Source organism: Helianthus annuus, chromosome 1, assembly GCF_002127325.2.
Source record: "Helianthus annuus cultivar XRQ/B chromosome 1, HanXRQr2.0-SUNRISE, whole genome shotgun sequence".
Taxonomy (NCBI): Eukaryota; Viridiplantae; Streptophyta; class Magnoliopsida; order Asterales; family Asteraceae; genus Helianthus; species Helianthus annuus.
In genome coordinates, this window is record NC_035433.2 from 115,766,036 (window position 1) to 115,784,075 (window position 18,040).

An 18,040-nucleotide genomic window follows, 5' to 3' on the forward strand; every position below is an offset into this window, starting at 1 on the left:
CGATTATCGCGAACTTAATAAGGTCATGATAAAGAATAGATATCCCTTGCCGAGGATCGACGATTTGTTCGATCAGTTACAAGGGGTAAGTTATTTCTCGAAGATTGACTTGAGGTCAGGCTACCATCAACTGAAAGTCAGAGATGAAGACGTACATAAAACCGCATTTAGGACTCGTTACGGTCACTACGAGTTCCTAGTGATGCCTTTTGGGCTCACTAATGCACCGGCTGTGTTCATGGATCTCATGAATCGCGTCTGCAAGCCGTACTTAGACAAATTCGTCATCGTTTTCATCGACGACATTCTTATCTACTCGAAGAATCGAGCTGACCATGAGAAACACCTTCGCTGTATTCTCAAACTCCTGCATAATGAGAAACTCTATGCCAAATTCTCTAAGTGCGAATTCTGGCTTCGAGAAGTCCAATTCCTAGGACATGTTGTCAGCGAGCGTGGTACCCAAGTGGATCCCGCTAAAGTTGAAGCTGTCATGAATTGGCAAGAGCCAAAGACGCCTACAGAGATTCGTAGTTTCCTGGGGTTAGCAGGATATTACAGGCGATTCATTGAAAATTTTTCAAGGATTGCTGCGCCCTTAACTTCCCTGACCAAGAAGAAGGTAAAATTTGTTTGGGGTCCCAAGCAGCAAGAGTCCTTTGATATTCTGAAGCAAAAGTTGAGCAACGCTCCTGTGCTGACTTTACCTGAAGGTACCGATCCGGAAGTCACCTTTTCCTTTCCTTGGGCAGTACCTCTCAACAAGATTGATCCCTTTCGATCTTGGTCCATGATGGCCTTTTTATTGATTTTGACGATTGGATCTCTCTATGAATGGAAAAGGGGTGCTTCGGATCGGGAGTAACCACTAGCGATAGGGCAACAATCGGGGGGAAGGACAAAAGTCAAGAGCGCGATGCCTACATTAAATCAATTGTTTCGTCATGGTAGAGAAGAAAAACGGCGCACGGACCGTACTCGAGCTTCGGATCAATGTCCCCAGAAGCAAGGAGTACGCCCGCGTGTACCAACGAGAACACCGAAAAAACCTAATTCGGCTCCACGTAAGATAGCCAAAGTACGGTTGAGCAATCGACATGATATATTTGCTCACATTCCGGGCGAAGGTCATAATTCGCAGGAACATTCTATAGTCTTAATAAGAGGAGGTAGAGTGAAAGATTCGCCAGGTGTGAAATCCCATTGTATTCGAGGAGTCAAGGATTTGTTGGGAATTCCGGATCGAAGAAAAGGGAGATCAAAATATGGTGCAGAAAAACCAAAATCGAGATGAATGGAAGATGCCTCTGTCACTCTTTTTTCTCCAATTTTCAGTACGAAGTTACTGGCTCTAAGAAGGCAATTACGCCTTAGCCCATGGACTGATACGGAGACTACTCTACAGGGGAAATATCTCTTGTTTATTCTTCTAGTTTTTGCTTCTTATGCTTTGATGGGTGAGACTCCGTTTCTTCTTAGGTTGTCTGTAAGTGTAGTTCGTGGTTCACGGGTGAGGCTACCTGGATAGGTGGGCAGTTCCTATCGGTGGAGCTAAGACACCTTCGAGAGATATAGGTGTAGCTCTTGATGGCACGGGCAAGACAGTTCATGAATGAATGGCGAGTTTTCTATTTACTAGAATATCTTTCCGGAAGCTTCTTTTTAGAATTGATTGCTACCGGTGGTGAAGAAATTGAATCAACAGCATCGAATGCAAGCTCTGATAAAGTTTTATTTTGATTTATGGACTACAACGACCTAAAGTAGCTAAATAAGTAGTGAAAGTAAGCTCCTGGCTAAAATGAGTCTTGGTTCTACCCACCGGCAATCATTTTTCGACCTGATTAAAAGTTTGATTGTAGATTGGCTATTTCGGGGTTCCATGCAGGTGGATTGCCTTATTATAGCTTTTTTGATTCGTCGGGTATGTCGGCTAAGAGAATCGCTTCTCGCCTTGCTTGCAAGAGTATAAGCAGTAGATTTTGACCCTATATGAGATAGAACTCTTTCAATTCATGAGAGAAAGTGCTTTAGTAGCGATTTCCCTGTTCTAGTGCAAGACGCAAGGAGAAGCACGAGCGGAGCGGTCTGGCTAAACGTGCAATGCCCCGTAGGGAGATCTAGCTTATTGGTCTAGTGCTTCCGGGTGCTTGCCAGTTCTGAATGACTTCACTTAGTTTGCCATGTTCTTACAAGAAAGAATCTCTTCTCCGAATCGAATCTACGCATATCGAATTCAATAAAGACTTGAATAGATGCCTTCCTTCAAATATAGTTCATCCTGTTGATGGTATTTACTACACTAAGGCTAGATCTGGACTAATCCTAGCCTATTCTTATGAAGGAAGGTAAGCATGAAGCAACGGCTAGATCCTCACAGTAGGCAGCTTAGCTGTGATTATGAAGTCAGGTGAGAAGCGTTATGCAATAGAGAAGTCAGCTAGTGCACTTAGACAGGTAGTTGATTTCATTAGGGAATTGAATTGCAGGAAGGTCAGCAGGTCAGGTAGTCCTTAGGCCGTTGAGCGAAACTCTTGGCATCCTCCTCTTATGAGGGGATAGGAGTGAAAGAATCATTATAAAACTACGAGGTCGCCCCCACTTCTTAGAGCTCTCTTGCTACCGGTTCCTTAGACTATAGGCAGAACCGAAGAGTTCGTAGTTTACTGCGATGCATCACACACTGGCATGGGATGTGTGCTCATGCAGAAAGGCAAAGTTATTGCCTATGCTTCGAGACAGTTAAAGGTGCATGAGAAGAATTACACCACCCATGACTTGGAGCTGGGTGCCGTTGTGTTCGCACTAAAACTGTGGAGGCATTATCTGTATGGTATCAAGTTTATGATCTATTCTGATCATAAGAGCCTTCAACACCTGTTTAATCAGAAGGAATTAAACATGAGGCAACGCCGTTGGATGGAGACTTTAAATGATTATGATTGTGAAATCAGATATCATCCCGGTAAGGCGAATGTAGTCGCTGATGCCTTAAGTCGAAAAGAAAGGGTGAAACCCATCCGAATCAATGCCAAGAGCATTGAAGTGAAGAATAATTTGATTGAAAGGTTGTTAGCTGCACAGAGAGAAGCTGTGTTGGAAGCTAACTATCCTAAAGAGAAGCTGTGAGTAACTGAGGAGCAGTTAACTCTTAGCAAGGACGGGATTTTACGATTAAATGGACGAATATGGGTTCCAATTTATGGAGGACTACGAGATGTTATCCTACAGGAAGCCCATAGTTCCAAATATGCTGTTCACCCGGGAGCTGATAAGATGTATCAGGATCTAAGGGAAGTTATTGGTGGATAGGCTTGAAAAAGTCTGTAGCCGCTTATGTAGCCAAATGCTTGACTTGTGCGCAAGTCAAAGCTGAGCATCAAAAGCTGTCAGGCTTGCTACAACAGCCTGAACTTCCCGAATGGAAGTGGGAATGTGTAACTATGGATTTTATTACCAAGTTACCCAAGACAAGAAAAGGAAATGACACAGTATGGGTTATAGTCGATAAACTAACTAAGTCAGCGCATTTCTTACCCATCAAGGAGACTTATAGCTTCGACATGTTGGCCCAGCTATACGTTGATAAGATTGTATCCCTGCATGGCATACCTGTGTCTATTATCTCTGACCGAGATACTAGATACACGTCTCATTTCTGGAAAAGCTTCCAGCAATCTTTGGGCACACGTTTGAATTTTAGTACGGCTTACCTTCCTCAGACAGACGGTCAGAGTGAGCATACTATTCAAATGTTGGAAGACATGCTGCGCGCATGTGCTATCGATTTGGGTGGTAGTTGGGATAAGAACCTACCATTAATCGAATTCTCCTACAACAATAGCTACCACACCAGCATTAACGATTGACTTTGCGATAAATCATAAATGGTCCAGTGGTTTGTCGAATCAAAGATAGTTATATGTTGCTAATTATGTGGGCTTTAAACCCCTAAAAGGGCACCCTCTGATTCCCACTCTAACTAGTCCAAATGTCGAGTCAAACGTGCTTAGAAAAAGTCAACAGAAATGCTATTTTGCGATTTCTTGCATAATCGGTAATGTAGATGATATGTAACCTGTTTAAACACTCATAAAACATAATAATAAGTATATTAACTAGTCTAAGCTTGTTTGATCCGATCATTTACTGTTTTGACCCGGTTCGGAACCGAAAGCCGCAAAAGCTTTGACTTTTGCTTTGACTTCAGTTCTGACCCGTTAAAGTTTGATTTAGATATGCCTTAGGACTCTCTTAGGACCAGGTTACATGATGGTATAACCCTCTGTGACCGGTTCGTTGTTTGTCCGAGTCTTTTACACATTTCCGTTAAATGCTTAAAAGTTGACCGTAACGCCCTTTTTAATTTAAAACGAGAATTTCGGACATGTGAAAGAACCATAACCTTAGTTACTGATTTCTAAGCATGTCCCTAAAATTTCACGTCAATCCGAGGTCCAGAATAGGAGTTATGCTAAATAGCGCAAATTACGGAAACTTTAGTAATTTAATAGCGCAATTAGCATAACGCCTATCTAAACCCGGATTTCGACACCAAACTTTTACTCACTGATGTAAAATAATATTTTGGGATTTTTAAAGATTTTTAATTATTTTTAACCTGCTCATAACCTGCGGTTATGGCATCGGTTCGGTAAATACCGAATATACCCTTTTCGGCCATACCTTGAGTTCTACAAGGTCTTTTGACCCGATTCTAGTTGCTACTGATTTTAAATAATAAATAAAGTATTTTAGACTTTATAAACTGTTCGGGAAACTCAGATTTCCTGTAGAACTCTGAAACCTCTTTTATAATCTTTAAAAAGACCGAAATACCCCTACGGGGCATAATATGAACTTAAACTCGTTACGGGCATTATGGAAGGTATCCTACTGATACCACAACCTCTTTAAAGCATATTGACTTAGGAAAACAGTGTAGGACTCTTACGGTTACCCGTTGCGCCTTTTGCGCGCACGGTTCTGCTTATGTAACTAGTTTACATAAACTAGCCGAAACGGGTCAAACCATATTGTTTTGACCCCAAAATCCAGAGTGTGATTATAATACCCATATAAAACAAGTCTTCAAACTTGTTGGGTCCAAAATCACATTCCATTCTCGGTTTTCGCCTTTCACGCGATTAAACCGTATCTATCCTTGAAACTGACCGGTCTAAGCTACAGCTAAATTAAAAGACCCGTTAGGATTCTAATAGGTTATATTAAACCTTCGTTCCAGAATAGGAGACCAGTAAAAGCTATCTGCAATTTGTTTCGATTAAGGATTTATACTTGCAAAGGTAAATAGTTTTAACTTATTTTCCGTTATACGGGCTTGGGTTACGGTACATAGTATACCGCTTGATCGGGCATCAAATTCTCCACCGATTGAGTGGGTAATTGAATAAATTTGATCGGCTCGTTTAAACAGTCTTGTTACTTAAAAGCCTTTGGGGGGTTAATGACCATGTCCCGGATATCCCTGGCATCATTTTACGAAATGGCCACGACTTAAGCGCGGAGTGTAGGCGTACACTCGTCAGTGCATAAATAGATCGTTGTGGTGTGTCTATTGATCTTTAACCCGGACTTGATCCGGGCTACTGAACGCATAAGGAACATGTAATTCGTTCACAAGATTATATATTTAAATAATTCTCCCAAGTAATAAAAGAGTTTGTGCCTTGTGCATTCAAATCAATTTTAATAAACATTTTTCAAAAGTGTCGGTTGAATGTATTTACCAGTGTAAACTGACGTATTTTCCCAAAAAGACTAAATGCAGGTACTATGCGTAATTGGCTGGATATTCTCCTTAGCATCATAAAGAGTCTCGCAAGCTTAAGATGCCTTCGTCTGTTGAACAAACTTATATTTTTATTTGATCCCCTGTGGATACATTTTCGACTATTCGTAATACATTTGATATTACAAACAATGGTTGAAATATAATTATCTTTATGCTTCCGCTGTGCATTCATATATTGTGTGGTTTGACTGTATTGTTGCCAACTACGTCACGGTAATCCCCCACCGGGCCCACCGGTGAGACACGTGGAAATCGGGGTGTGACAACCCTTAACTTTTTGGGCAGAGGCTGTAAACACTGCTTGTTATGTGCAGCACAGAGTTTTGATCAACCCCAGGCATCAAAAGACTGCCTATGAAACTCTGTTCAAAATCAAACCACTTGTCTCATATTTCAAAGTCTTCGACTGCCCTTGTTTTATCTTAAACTTGAAAGATTCTATTTCAAAATTTGCAGCCAAAGTAGATTGTGGTTATCATTTGGGATACTCAACCACTGCCAAGGCCTCTAAAGTGTTCAACACAAGGACTAGGTGTGTCGAAGAGACTTTGAATGTAAAGTTCAGTGAACTTTCTTCCCTGAAAATCCCAGCAAACCCTGCTGAATTATTTGATCTTGATAAATTTACTTTTGAAAATGTATCTGTCAAGACTAACCCTGCAGGTATTCCACAACCTCCTTCACAAGATTATGGATATGATGTTGTGATTCCACAATATAGAATCACATCCACCACCAGAGCAGCGGATGTTCAAAACAGTTGTCAAAGCTCATCCACTGCTGCATCAACAGTTATTGACGAAAGTAGCCCTTCAACCTCTATCACCACATCATCCCCAACCGCTGTTGATAAAAATCCTCCAACAGTGGATAAAAATCAACTTTGTGCCACGCCCATCCCTCCTATTCCACCTCCATTTCAAACAGATGAAGGATCATCAAAGTCACCAATAGATGTTATCTCAGATGATTCACATCTGCAGCCCTCACCATTAAATGCCATTGTTCCATATAAGGGAGATCTGATCTTTCTTAAATCTCATCCACTAGACCAAGTGATTGGCAACATCAATGAAGGGGTTCTCACCAGAAGTCAATCCCAAAACATTTGTCTTTTTGCTGGCATTCTATCACTCCATCAACCAAACAAGTACCAAGAGGCACTGAAAGACAACAGTTGGGCGGAAGCTATGCAAGAAGAGCTCCAATAGTTTAAGAGACAACAAGTATGGGAACTTGTACCACTGCCAGAGGGTGTAAGTCCTATTGGCACAAAGTGGGTCTTCAAAAACAAAACTGATGAAAGGGGCATTGTTGTCAAGAATAAAGCTAGGCTTGTAGTTCAAGGCTTTAGATAAGAAGAGGGCATTGACTATGATGAAACTTTTGCTCCTGTAGCAAGATTGGAAGCCATCAGACTGTTCTTAGCCTTTGCTGTCAACCACAACATCAAGGTGTTTCAAATGGATATCAAATGTGCATTCCTTTATGGTAAGATTCAAGAAGAGGTATATGTTTGTCAACCTCCTGGTTTTGAGGATCCATTTAATCCAAAACATGTCTACAAGCTAAACAAAGCTTTATATGGCTTGAAACAAGCACCTAGAGCCTGGTATGAAACTCTTTTCACTTTTCTAATCTCTATTGGTTTCACAAGAGGTAAAATTGATCAAACCTTGTTTTTAAAATGGAGAGGAAAAGATTTGATGATTGTCCAAATTTATGTGGATGACATCATTTTTGGAAGCACATGTAATAAAATGTGTGAAGAGTTCAGACAACTCATGATAGCTGAGTTTGAGATGAGTGCAATGAGTGAACTATAGTGCTTTCTTGGTCTCCAAGTTAAGCAACTGCAAAATGGCACTTTCATTCATCAAAGCAAATATGTAAAAGATCTTTTAAACAAATTTGAGATGAATGATTGTAAACCATGTAGTACACCCATGGCAACCACAAAGTTGGTCATGTCTGATGAAAAGGATGATTTGGTTGATAAAATAGTATATAGAAGCATGATTGGGTCTTTATTGTACCTAACTGCATCTAGGCCAGACATCATGTTTGCAACATGTGTTTGTGCAAGATCCCAATAAGCACCTAGGAAGTCTAACTTTATTGTTGTGAAAATGATTTTCAGATACATAAAAGGTGCTCCCACACTTGGTATCTGGTACCATGCTGAAGGGAATGTTAAGCTTTCAAGTTTCTCAGATAGTGACTTTGCTGGATGTAGCACAACCAGGAAGTCTACATCAGGTGGTTGTCAATTCCTAGGCAATTGCTTAGTGTCTTGGCAAAGCAAAAAGTAAGCAGCTGTTTCTACATCCACTGCTGAAGCAGAATACATTGCTGCTGAAAGCTGTACATGCCAACTGTTGTGGCTTCAAAATCAACTGCTGGATTTTGGTATAACTTCTTTAAAGACACCTTTTATGTTGGATAGTCAAGCAGCTGAAAATATCATCAAAGATCCAGTCTCTCATTCAACAACCAAACACATTGACATCAGACATCACTTTGTGAGGGATTGCTATGAAAAAAGTTTGATTTCTCTGCATCATGTTCCAACTAAGGATCAGCTGGCAGATGTGCTAACAAAAGCCTTAGACACATCCACCTTTGAAAGCTTGATCTCTAGAATTGGCATGCTTAGCATGGACTAACAAGCAAAATCTTGTTTGTACATGAATAAAAGGCATTAAAATGTTTTCAGAAAATCAAAACTCCATCCTTAAAAATAGTTAAAATGAAATTTTTCATTAATCCTTAAAAGTCTGTCCATATCCACTATTTGGTTCAAACTTCTAATTGTTGAAAATTCACCCACTGCTGAAAGACAACCTCTGTTTCTTCATATTCCTTGTTGACCACTATTGACCAAACATCAGTGTTCCAACCACTAATGTCTATCCACTGATAGTTAAAATCAGACATTGTTCTCATTTTTCACTACTGTCAACCACTGTTATTGTCCATCAGTGGTTCCCATACAATTATCTTCCACTATTTCATCAGAGGTTGTCACGTGGGCAGACGTTAACAGTCCGATCTTTAAAACCGCTGCCACATCAGCATTCACTTTTTCTCCTTAATAAAACCCTGATAAAACCCCCCAAACAGAGTTTTCACTGCCGTATCGAATTCAAAAATTCTTCAAAAGTGGGTTCCATCTCACATTCATCCTTTCGATTTCATTCGTGATTTTCACAATCACCATGGCTCTCATCATCAAACACCCACACAACTACCTCTGTACTCTTGAAAAATATAGCAAAAATACAGATTTCCATTCCATCATCGACACCCTTTTATCATCAAAGTACAAAACTTTGTTGACTTGCAATGCTCCCATTTACTAAGATACCCTACGAGATTTCTGGGCAAATGCCAAACTTGAAATACAAGATAAAAAGGCTTGGGCAATCTCATCAAAAGTAGGTTGAATTTTGGTCCCAATAACACCATAGACCATATCATAAGTTTTTCAGATGAATGACCAAGCAGGTAAAACCTCTTTCCCTAAGGATGAGTATCAAATTGATTTGATCGAAAGAGGATATGAAGGACAATTGACAAAAGCTACTATGCAAAAGGGAGAATTTTCACCTCCCATGAAATTCCTGTTTTATACCCTGCTCACCTGTGTTTCTAATAAAACAACTGCTTCTAATGAAATTCCTTTGAAAATCCAATACTTGGGGTATGCTATCATGTCTAAAACTGATTTCAATTACTCCCAAGAAATTTTTAATGATTTGGTCAAAAATGTGAAAAATGTTAAAGAAAAGAAGCCACAGGCTTTCTTATTGTTTCCAAGATTTTTGAGTTATTATTTGCAAAAGAAAATCCCAAAAGAAAATGCACAAGTACTTGTACAAGGTGTACCTTTTCAAATGAACAGCTTGTCTGCTGAAACTTTTACTCGCCTCATGGCCAATGAGTCAAAAAGTTCTAAGCCACAAGCAGGGGAGTCTGAGTAAATTTTGGATGAGTCCACATCTGCTCCTCAGACTTCAGCTGTTGAGCCCACTGCTCTTGGTGAACACAACAGCACAACCACTGTTGTGTAACCCCCACCAAAAACCACCAAAAAGACCAAAAAGAAATCTACCAAGCCCACCAAACCCACCAAAAAGGGTCTTCTGGAAGATGAGATCCCAGAAGTTAACCCAGTGACAACACAAATGTCACCAACAACCACTGTTGCTACTTCCTCACAATAGTGGGAAAGATCTCCACCTAAAGCCTCAACTCCTCATGCTTCCTCACAAAAGGAACATGTTGTAAGCACAGGGACACCACCATATGAAGCATTACCCTCATTTGAGAGTATGCTTAACAGTCCTCCTCCCGGGGCTAATTCTCTTTCAACACCACTCCTTTCATCTCAAATTCCACCATCCATCATACCCCTGTTTGATGCCATTAAGATTCAGACTCAAAGAAGCCCCTCTCACAAACACATTAAAGAGAGTACAACTTCAACAATGGCTGTGTCTGAACCACCTTAATTGGTTATCCCACAAACAGCTGAGGAGGTTACACCACAAGAATTTTTTGAAATTCCTGTTGGTATTTCAAGTGGAGCAGCTACTATAGATTTTGGATCCATTGATCTACATCTGGATAGTAGTTTCATTAGTAAGACTCCTTGAAGGCAATTGCTTCTATGGGAACCAAGGTATCCACTGGTGTGTTCAAGCTAACCACTGGTGAGATTTCCAAGGTAACCACTGCTGAAGAAAGAAGTCCCTAGTACCAAGAAAAAAAGGGCATCAGTTGATGAAACTCCGGAGACTCCTCCTGGTTCAAAAGCTGATACAACCACCACTGGTGGGAAATCAGATGATCCCATTCATTTGGGTGATGGTTTAAAATACCAAGATTTGACGGAGAGGTTATCTTCCATTGAAACCACTGTTCTTACCATGAATCAGTATATACAAACTCTGGTAGAAGCTTCCAAAAGTCAACTAACACATCAACAATTATCCCAAGAGCTCTGGAACTCAGTCCAGCCCATTCTTACTGCTCAAAGGGAACTTGTAGAAATTCAACATAATACACACATGGCACTGATCAGAAGTATGGTTGAAGCAAGGTATAAAGATACTCAGGCTGAAATCAAGGCTATCAAAGAAGCCCTGACAAAGATGACTGGCACTACCCCTACACCTATCTTTGAAGATGATGATGATCAAGATGATGCCAAAAGGGGGAGAAACATGACATGAAAAAGTTTGGCAGGCATACTCCTAGACAAAAGCCAACTCAAAAGCCAGAGCCTGAAAAGAAGTCTTCTGCAACCACTGCTGGAACATCTGTCAAAGAAAAAGAAAAAGGAATTGATGAAACCCTGAACATTCAAGCAGATGAAGAGGCTGCAAACAAAAAGACTGTCCAAAATAAGAATGCAACAAAGGAAAGGAATTGGAAGAAGGAACAAACGGCATTGAAAAATTGGGAGATAAAAACAAAGGATCTTGGCTCTTCAGAAAGAAGAAAATCCCAAAAACACAATAAACCACCTCTTGCCACATATCTAAGATCACCCTCACCACCAAAACAAACATCTGACAACCCTGAAAAGCAAACCACTTGAAGAAACACTAGATAAATGGTCGGAACCGAGATATCTAGGGGGTTTGAATCCGCATAAAAGGTTGATTTCCACTCGATCGATTCAGGTCTAACAGACCTTCTTCTCCGGAAATTCTGCAAAAAAGAACACCGTTAGCCTCGCCAAGGGGAGAAGGGGGTTCTCTCCTTGACCCGACTCCGGTGTGAGAATAAGTATTGGTAATGAAGAAGAAGATGTATTTGAGAAGTGTGTGTAACTTGTATTCATACCTGATTTTTCTCTTATTTAGAGCCGGGAATCGTTCAAAGGCGGGAAAACCTGTTAGTGAAAAGAAGACGGAAGATGCTAACCCCGTAAGCGGTTATGTTTCCTTCCGTTAATGCTCCTTGATCCGACGTGATAGCACACGGATCGTGGTTTAGATCAAGGGCTAGGGATTGGCCACGTGTAAAGTGACTAAGTGGAGATTACTCTTCATTTGCATGCATTCGTTGTGAATTTAGGGACGACTGATATAGCGACACGTGTCCAGACGGTTGTAACCGTCTTGGTGGTGCATGATTGTATTATTTCTATAAGATTACTGTTGTAATCTGGTGTGACACCTTATCGTGTGGAAACAGGTAAATAAATCCCAAGTCTGGGCAAATAATATCCAAGTCTGAATATTAAGCGGAAGTATCTAACTCCGGATTCTTATCCTTTGTTTTGTGTAGGAAAGGCGCAAGGTTTTATGGTTCCCTTTGGGCGCAAGTGTTGACTGTTGTGGGCCTTTTAAGCCTCTCTTTTTGTGAGACCAGTGCGCGGCCGCGCAAGGTGCCAGGCTGAAAGTTAAAGTTGTGGTATGGTCCCAAGCACTTATTATGAGGTTTTTGGGACCTTACCCCTTTAAGTCCCCCCAGTCTAGTGTTGTACTTATGCAAATAAGTGGAGCACTGGACTTATGAGAGGGAATGCTTTTGGGTGTGGTATGTAAAGAATCTTCTACGAGAAGATTTAAATTTTGTCAGAAAAAAGAAAAAGGAAGATTTTGAAAATCATGATTATATCGTGACGTGTGATGATATCATAATGTATTTGCGAGGGTTTGCTTTTCTTACATTGGGATACGTACTGGCGCTTTGTCAGACTTCATTAATGGAGGTAAGACTCCTGTTCCTGTAGCGCCGTTAGGATGTGATGTTTCCTGACATTTAATCATGATGATTTGAAATTTCTCTTTTCTCGAAGCTGAGTTCTTCTATATATAGGTACATTCAAGATGTCTTTTTGCCTCGTTGATTTTTGACGAAGAAGATGAAACGCTCTTATCATACTCGTCTTCTGCTGGATGTTCTTAGTGTTTATGAAGCTGCTGAAGGCCTCGTGTTACTTTCTCGGTTATCACCTTGTGTTGCTGTTCTGGAAAAGGATCTGATCAAACCTACTTCGCCGGTAGCTGTTGATTCTGTCTGCAAAGTTCCTCAACATACGGGTGTTGCTGATGATGTTAGAATTGTGCTGGATGCTGATAATTTGATAGCTCAGTTTCCGATGCTTCGGAAGAAAGAATGCCGGTTGGTGTATCAACGCCGGAAATCTCGCCGGTGTGAGCAGGTGTCTGCCGTTGACGAAGATTCCGGTGCTGGTTAGGTGTTTATCCATAGGGCTTAGTTTTTGTTTAATGTTTTGTAAATCTAAAAAATTTTTTGAAGATCATTGCCATGATCTTGTTAAGTGTTTGTGCTGGACTTTTTGATGATATGTATATGGTGATATACTACTAGTCTGTAAGATTTTACTTCTATGTTTGGATTATAATATGTTGCATGTGTTTAATTGCTTTTGGATAGGTGAGGTGAATGAGAAATGGTATTGTGCTCATGTGTGAACGTTTGTCTAAAAGGCGTGATAGCCTGGTTTGGACTGTTCATGAGGTGTACAATGTTTACCATTTTGTTTTCGCGTAAGCCCAAAGAATTTCATGCAATTTGTAACAAACAGAAACAAGTATGAAAATAACTTTTTGTATTGATAAAGCGTGAGGCTTGTAATACAGGAGTAAATAGGAAATGCATTGCCTGTGAATGTTTTGACCTACATGTAACACCTGCGCAGCTGCTGCGCATTCCATGTGCGTGGGACAAGAGTCCCGTCAATTCTTTTGAGAGTATACGCCCCTTTGCCTAGGACCTCGTTAATGACATATGGTCCTTCCCATCTTGGCGCTAATTTGCCCGGTTTTTTCAGCATTTGATGCTTCATTATCGCGCAAAACGAAATCACCCGGAACGAATGTGCATACGCGGACGCGTGCATTGTAGTATTTTTCGAGTTTGGATTTGTACCTGGCCTCTGTGATAGCGGCATTCTCGCGCCGTTCTTCGAGGAGGTCTAGATCCAATCTTCGTTCTTGCTCATTATTCTGTTTTTCCATGGCTATCATGCGTGGTGATGGTAAGCCAATCTCTGCTGGGATGACGGCTTCAGACCCATAGACTAGACTGAATGGAGTTTCGCCTGTGCTAGTTTTTGGCATTGTTCGATGCGCCCAGAGGATGCTGGGGAGTTCGTCGACCCACCCTCTGCGTGCTGTTCCTAGTCGTGCTTTTATGCCGTCGACGATCTGCTTGTTTATACTTTCTACTTGACCGTTCACTTGTGGATGCGCGACGGAAGCAAAATTATGCTCGATCTTCATTTCTTTGAACCACTTTTGAAGATCTTCTGAGGCGAAGTTTGTGCCGTTAATGCGCAATGGTAATCCAAACCTGCAAATAATATGTTCCCATATAAATTTGCGAATTACCATTGGTGTGGTTGAGGCCAAAGCTTTAGCTTCCACCCATTTGGTGAAGTAATCGACCACTACAATGATGAATTTTACTGCGCCTGGCGCGTCAGGAAATGGTCCAACAAGATCGATGCCCCATTGTTGGAATGCCCAGGCGGATGTGACAGGTACTAGCGGATTTTTTGGTCGGAGTGTCTTTGGTGCATGGCGTTGACAGGCTATGCATCTCCTTAATAAATCAACTGCGTCCAAATGCATTCATGGCCAGTAGTATCCGGCGTTCATTATTTTTGCCACGACCATGCGCGGTCCCGCGTGTATTCCACATAAACCTTCATGGATTTCTCTGACCAGGTATTGAGCGTCTGTTTTATCGACACAGCATAATAATGGTCCCATGAATGACTTTCGGTAAAGGACGCCATCTGCCATTTCGTAATTTATCGCTTTGTGTTGGAGTTTTCGAGCTTCTGCTTTTCCTTCTGGGAGTTTCCCGTGTTGTAGGTATAAGATGATCGGAGACATCCAGGATGGATTACCGACCTCTATAACGTTTACTTTCTTGAGATGGATTGATGGATTAGTCAATACCTCTATGCGCACTTCTTTTGCTAGGTGATTGAAGCTGGTAGCGGCTAATTTGCTAAGCGCGTCTGCGTGCTTATTTTTGCTTCTGTTTATATGGTTAACCCTGAATCTCTGGAATTGGCTGATTAACATCCGTGCTTGTTCAAGGTATAATGCCATAGCTTCTCCTTTTGCATCGTACTGACCGTTAACTTGCTCGGCTACTAGTTTTGAATCAACGTTGGCCTCAAGGTTTCTTGCCCCCATTTTGAGCGCTAGACAAAGGCCTGCTAAAAATGCTTCGTATTCTGCTTCATTGTTGGTACTTTGGAAGTCTAAGCGTATGGCATATGTGAGCTCGTGATTGTCCGGACTGACCAATCGGAGGCCTGCTCCTGCTTCGTCATCATTGGAAGCGCCATCTGTGTGTAAGGTCCAGACTCTGTCATCGAAAACAGGTGTAGGGTTCTGGATTGCCTCGCATTCTTGTACTTTATCGATGGGCACTTCAGTAGCGAAGTCTGCTAGAACTTGCCCTTTGATTGCTGGTCTTGGCTTGTAAAAGATATTGTATCCTCCCAGCTCTATGGCCCATTTAGCCAATCTTCCCGCCACATCGGGTTTTGACAAGATTTGGCCTAAATGATAATTTGTGAGAACCGTGATGACGTGGCCCGAGAAATACCTGCGCAAGCGTCGGGATGCGTGCACTAGTGCTAGAACCAATTTTTCTATCACTTAGTAACGAGTTTCTGGACCGGTGAGCATTTTGCTGATATAGTAAATTGGAGTCTGAACGTTTTCCCGTTCCACCATTAATACTGCTCCTACCGCTACTTCCGCGGCTGATAGGTATAAGATTAGTGGCTCTTTTTCTTTTGGCGCAGTCAGCGTTGGTAGCTGAATTAAACATTCTTTCATTTGTTTGAATGCTGCTTCTGCTTCATGTGTCCATTGAAAGGGGGTTTTCTTCCCGCAGTTTCGCAGCGTACTGATAAATGGATAAGATTTAGCCGCATGATTAGCCAAGAATCTGTTCAAGGCTGCTAAGCGTCCGGCGAGTCTTTGCATTTCTTTTATTGTTGCGGGTGAGGGCATTTGCTGGATAGCCTGTACTTTTTCTGGGTTTACTTTGAAGCCCTCTCTTGTGACTATGAAGCCCAGAAATTTTCCTTCTTCCATGCCGAAGGGGCATTTAGTTGGGTTGAGTTTTAAGTTTACGCTGTGCAGAGAGTCGAATGTACGCTGAATATTGTTGAGCATTGAGTCTTCCTCATGGCTCATGATGACGAGGTCATCCATGTATATTTCAACTGTCTTGCCGATGTCGCTTTTGAAAACTGTGTCCATTAATCGTTGATAAGTTGCGCCAGCATTGCGCAGGCCAAAGGGTATTTTAGTGTAGCAGAAGATGCCTTTATCTGTGCGAAATTCAGTTTTGTCTTCGTCTTCTTCCTTCATCTGGACCTGATGATAACCTTTGTAACAGTCGAGAAAACACTTCCATCTGAATGATGCTAGAGAGTCGACTTTTTTGTCTATCTCCGGAAGTGCGTAACAATCTCTTGGGCATGCTTTATTCAGGTCTTTGAAGTCGACGCACATTCTCCATCCGCCACTATGTTTCTGTACCATTACTGGATTGGCAACCCATGTATGGTATTTTACTTCGCACAAGATTCCCGCATTGAGTAGCTCTATCACTTGTTCGTCCATGGCTTTCGCTTTTTCTGCGCTAAAGCTGCGCCTCCCTTGGGCAACAGGTTCCGCTGATGGTTTAATATTCAGGCAATGTTGCGCTATGTCGTGTGGAACCCCAGTCATGTCTGCTGGGCACCAAGCGAATATATCTTTGTTGTTGGACAACAGTGCTTTCAGTTGTATTCGTGTTGCTGGTGAAATAGCATGTCCTAGTGAGATGGTCTGCTCTGGGTATTCTTCGTTCAGGACCCATTTCTCCGGTTCGTTTGATGCTGAAGGTTTGACTACCTTTGCTGGTGGCTCGTCGTCCACGTACATGACTTCTTTGCTTGAGTACAGAATTGCAACTCCGGTTTCCGTTGGGAACCCACATGCCGCGTGTGGGATAGATGTGATCATACTGAACTCTCTTTGTGATCTTCTTCCGAGCAGAACATCATGACGTGATGTTGCCGGCATGACCATGAAATTGACTGTAACTGTTCGTGAATGTTCGCCATCCGACAAAGTCATAGGGAAAGTTATTTGCCCTAATGGGAATACAGCTTCATTGCAGAATCTGGTAAGGGGAAAATCGACCGGTTCTAGACGTGCTTTATCATCTGTGTCGAGTTGTTTAAAACACTGCTCGTATATGATGTCCATCGAGCTACCCGGATCTATAAACATGTAGTCTGTCCGGTAATGACCGAAGATGCCAGTAATAATCACTGGTCGCTCTTCCTGAGGGCCTCCTGGGACGACGGGAAATATGACTTGCTGTTCCCTCCAATGTTGGTCATAACTTCGTTTGTTTGTCCTTCGTGATGGACCTCCTTGAATTATGTTTATTTGTTCTGGTTTAACTTTCTGATGGCTGCTATTTCTGAATTGCATTTCAATGTTACTACTAGATTGGATGTCCCCCCGACAGGGTGTTGGTGGGTCCAATACGGTAATGTTGCTTTCTTCACCAGATCTGATGTTCGGGACCTCAGATCTGGCGATTTGTGTAACGATTGTGTTTAAAGCAGCTTGACATCTGCTGAACCAATGTGATGGGATTTTTTTCATGATTAGATCTGAGAAATTCTCCCTATCTGAATGACCGTTGTTTTGAGTGTTTTGGGTTGTAGAACCTTCACACTCGGATCGGGGATCTGATGAATGGAATAATGAATCCTCTGCCATGTGCAAAAAAGAGAATGAAAAGAACTAAATCGAAACGAGATGAAAACTGGAAAAAACAGAGGAATCGGTGGGCGCCAATGAAGAAACACTAGATAAATGGTCAGAACCGAGATATCTAGGGGGTTTGAATCCGCATAAAAGGTTGATTTCCACTCGATCGATTCAGGTCTAACAGACCTTCTTCTCCGGAAATTCTGCAAAAAAGAACACCGTTAGCCTCGCCAAGGGGAGAAGGGGGTTCTCTCCTTGACCCGACTCCGGTGTGAGAATAAGTATTGGTAATGAAGAAGAAGATGTATTTGAGAAGTGTGTGTAACTTGTATTCATACCTGATTTTTCTCTTATTTATAGCCGGGAGTCGTTCAAAGGCGGGAAAACCCGTTAGTGAAAAGAAGACGGAAGATGCTAACCCCGTAAGCGGTTATGTTTC

General features: G+C 41.7%; 2 protein-coding genes across 2 annotated transcripts; one reads left to right on the plus strand and one right to left on the minus strand.

Moving 5' to 3' along the window:
* Positions 1–901: 901 nt before the first annotated feature.
* On the plus strand, positions 902–1,317 carry LOC118492814 (ribosomal protein S12, mitochondrial-like). The gene has a single exon (XM_035990782.1). The coding sequence runs from the start codon at positions 917–919 to the stop codon at positions 1,292–1,294; it is 378 nt and encodes a 125-aa protein (XP_035846675.1). The 5' UTR covers positions 902–916; the 3' UTR covers positions 1,295–1,317.
* Positions 1,318–14,430: 13,113 nt separating this feature from the next.
* Positions 14,431–17,610, minus strand: LOC110882789. The gene is made up of 3 exons (XM_022130723.1): positions 16,372–17,610; positions 15,486–16,206; positions 14,431–15,377 (listed from the first exon to the last, which is right to left on the minus strand). The coding sequence occupies exons 1-3, from the start codon at positions 17,608–17,610 to the stop codon at positions 14,431–14,433; spliced, it is 2,907 nt and encodes a 968-aa protein (XP_021986415.1).
* Between the last annotated feature and the right edge of the window lie 430 nt (positions 17,611–18,040).

What these genes read in the sequence shown, in the direction of transcription:
- LOC118492814 (XM_035990782.1), top strand. Translation starts at nt 917, where the DNA reads ATGCCTACATTAAATCAATTGTTTCGTCATGGTAGAGAAGAAAAACGG.
- LOC110882789 (XM_022130723.1), bottom strand. Translation starts at nt 17,610, where the DNA reads ATGGCAGAGGATTCATTATTCCATTCATCAGATCCCCGATCCGAGTGT. An exon ending in GGGTTGCCAATCCAGTAATG is followed by an intron (nt 16,207 to 16,371) that starts GTACAGAAACAT and finishes GGTTATCATCAG; the next exon opens with GTCCAGATGAAGGAAGAAGA. An exon ending in GCTCACCGGTCCAGAAACTC is followed by an intron (nt 15,378 to 15,485) that starts GTTACTAAGTGA and finishes ATTATCATTTAG; the next exon opens with GCCAAATCTTGTCAAAACCC.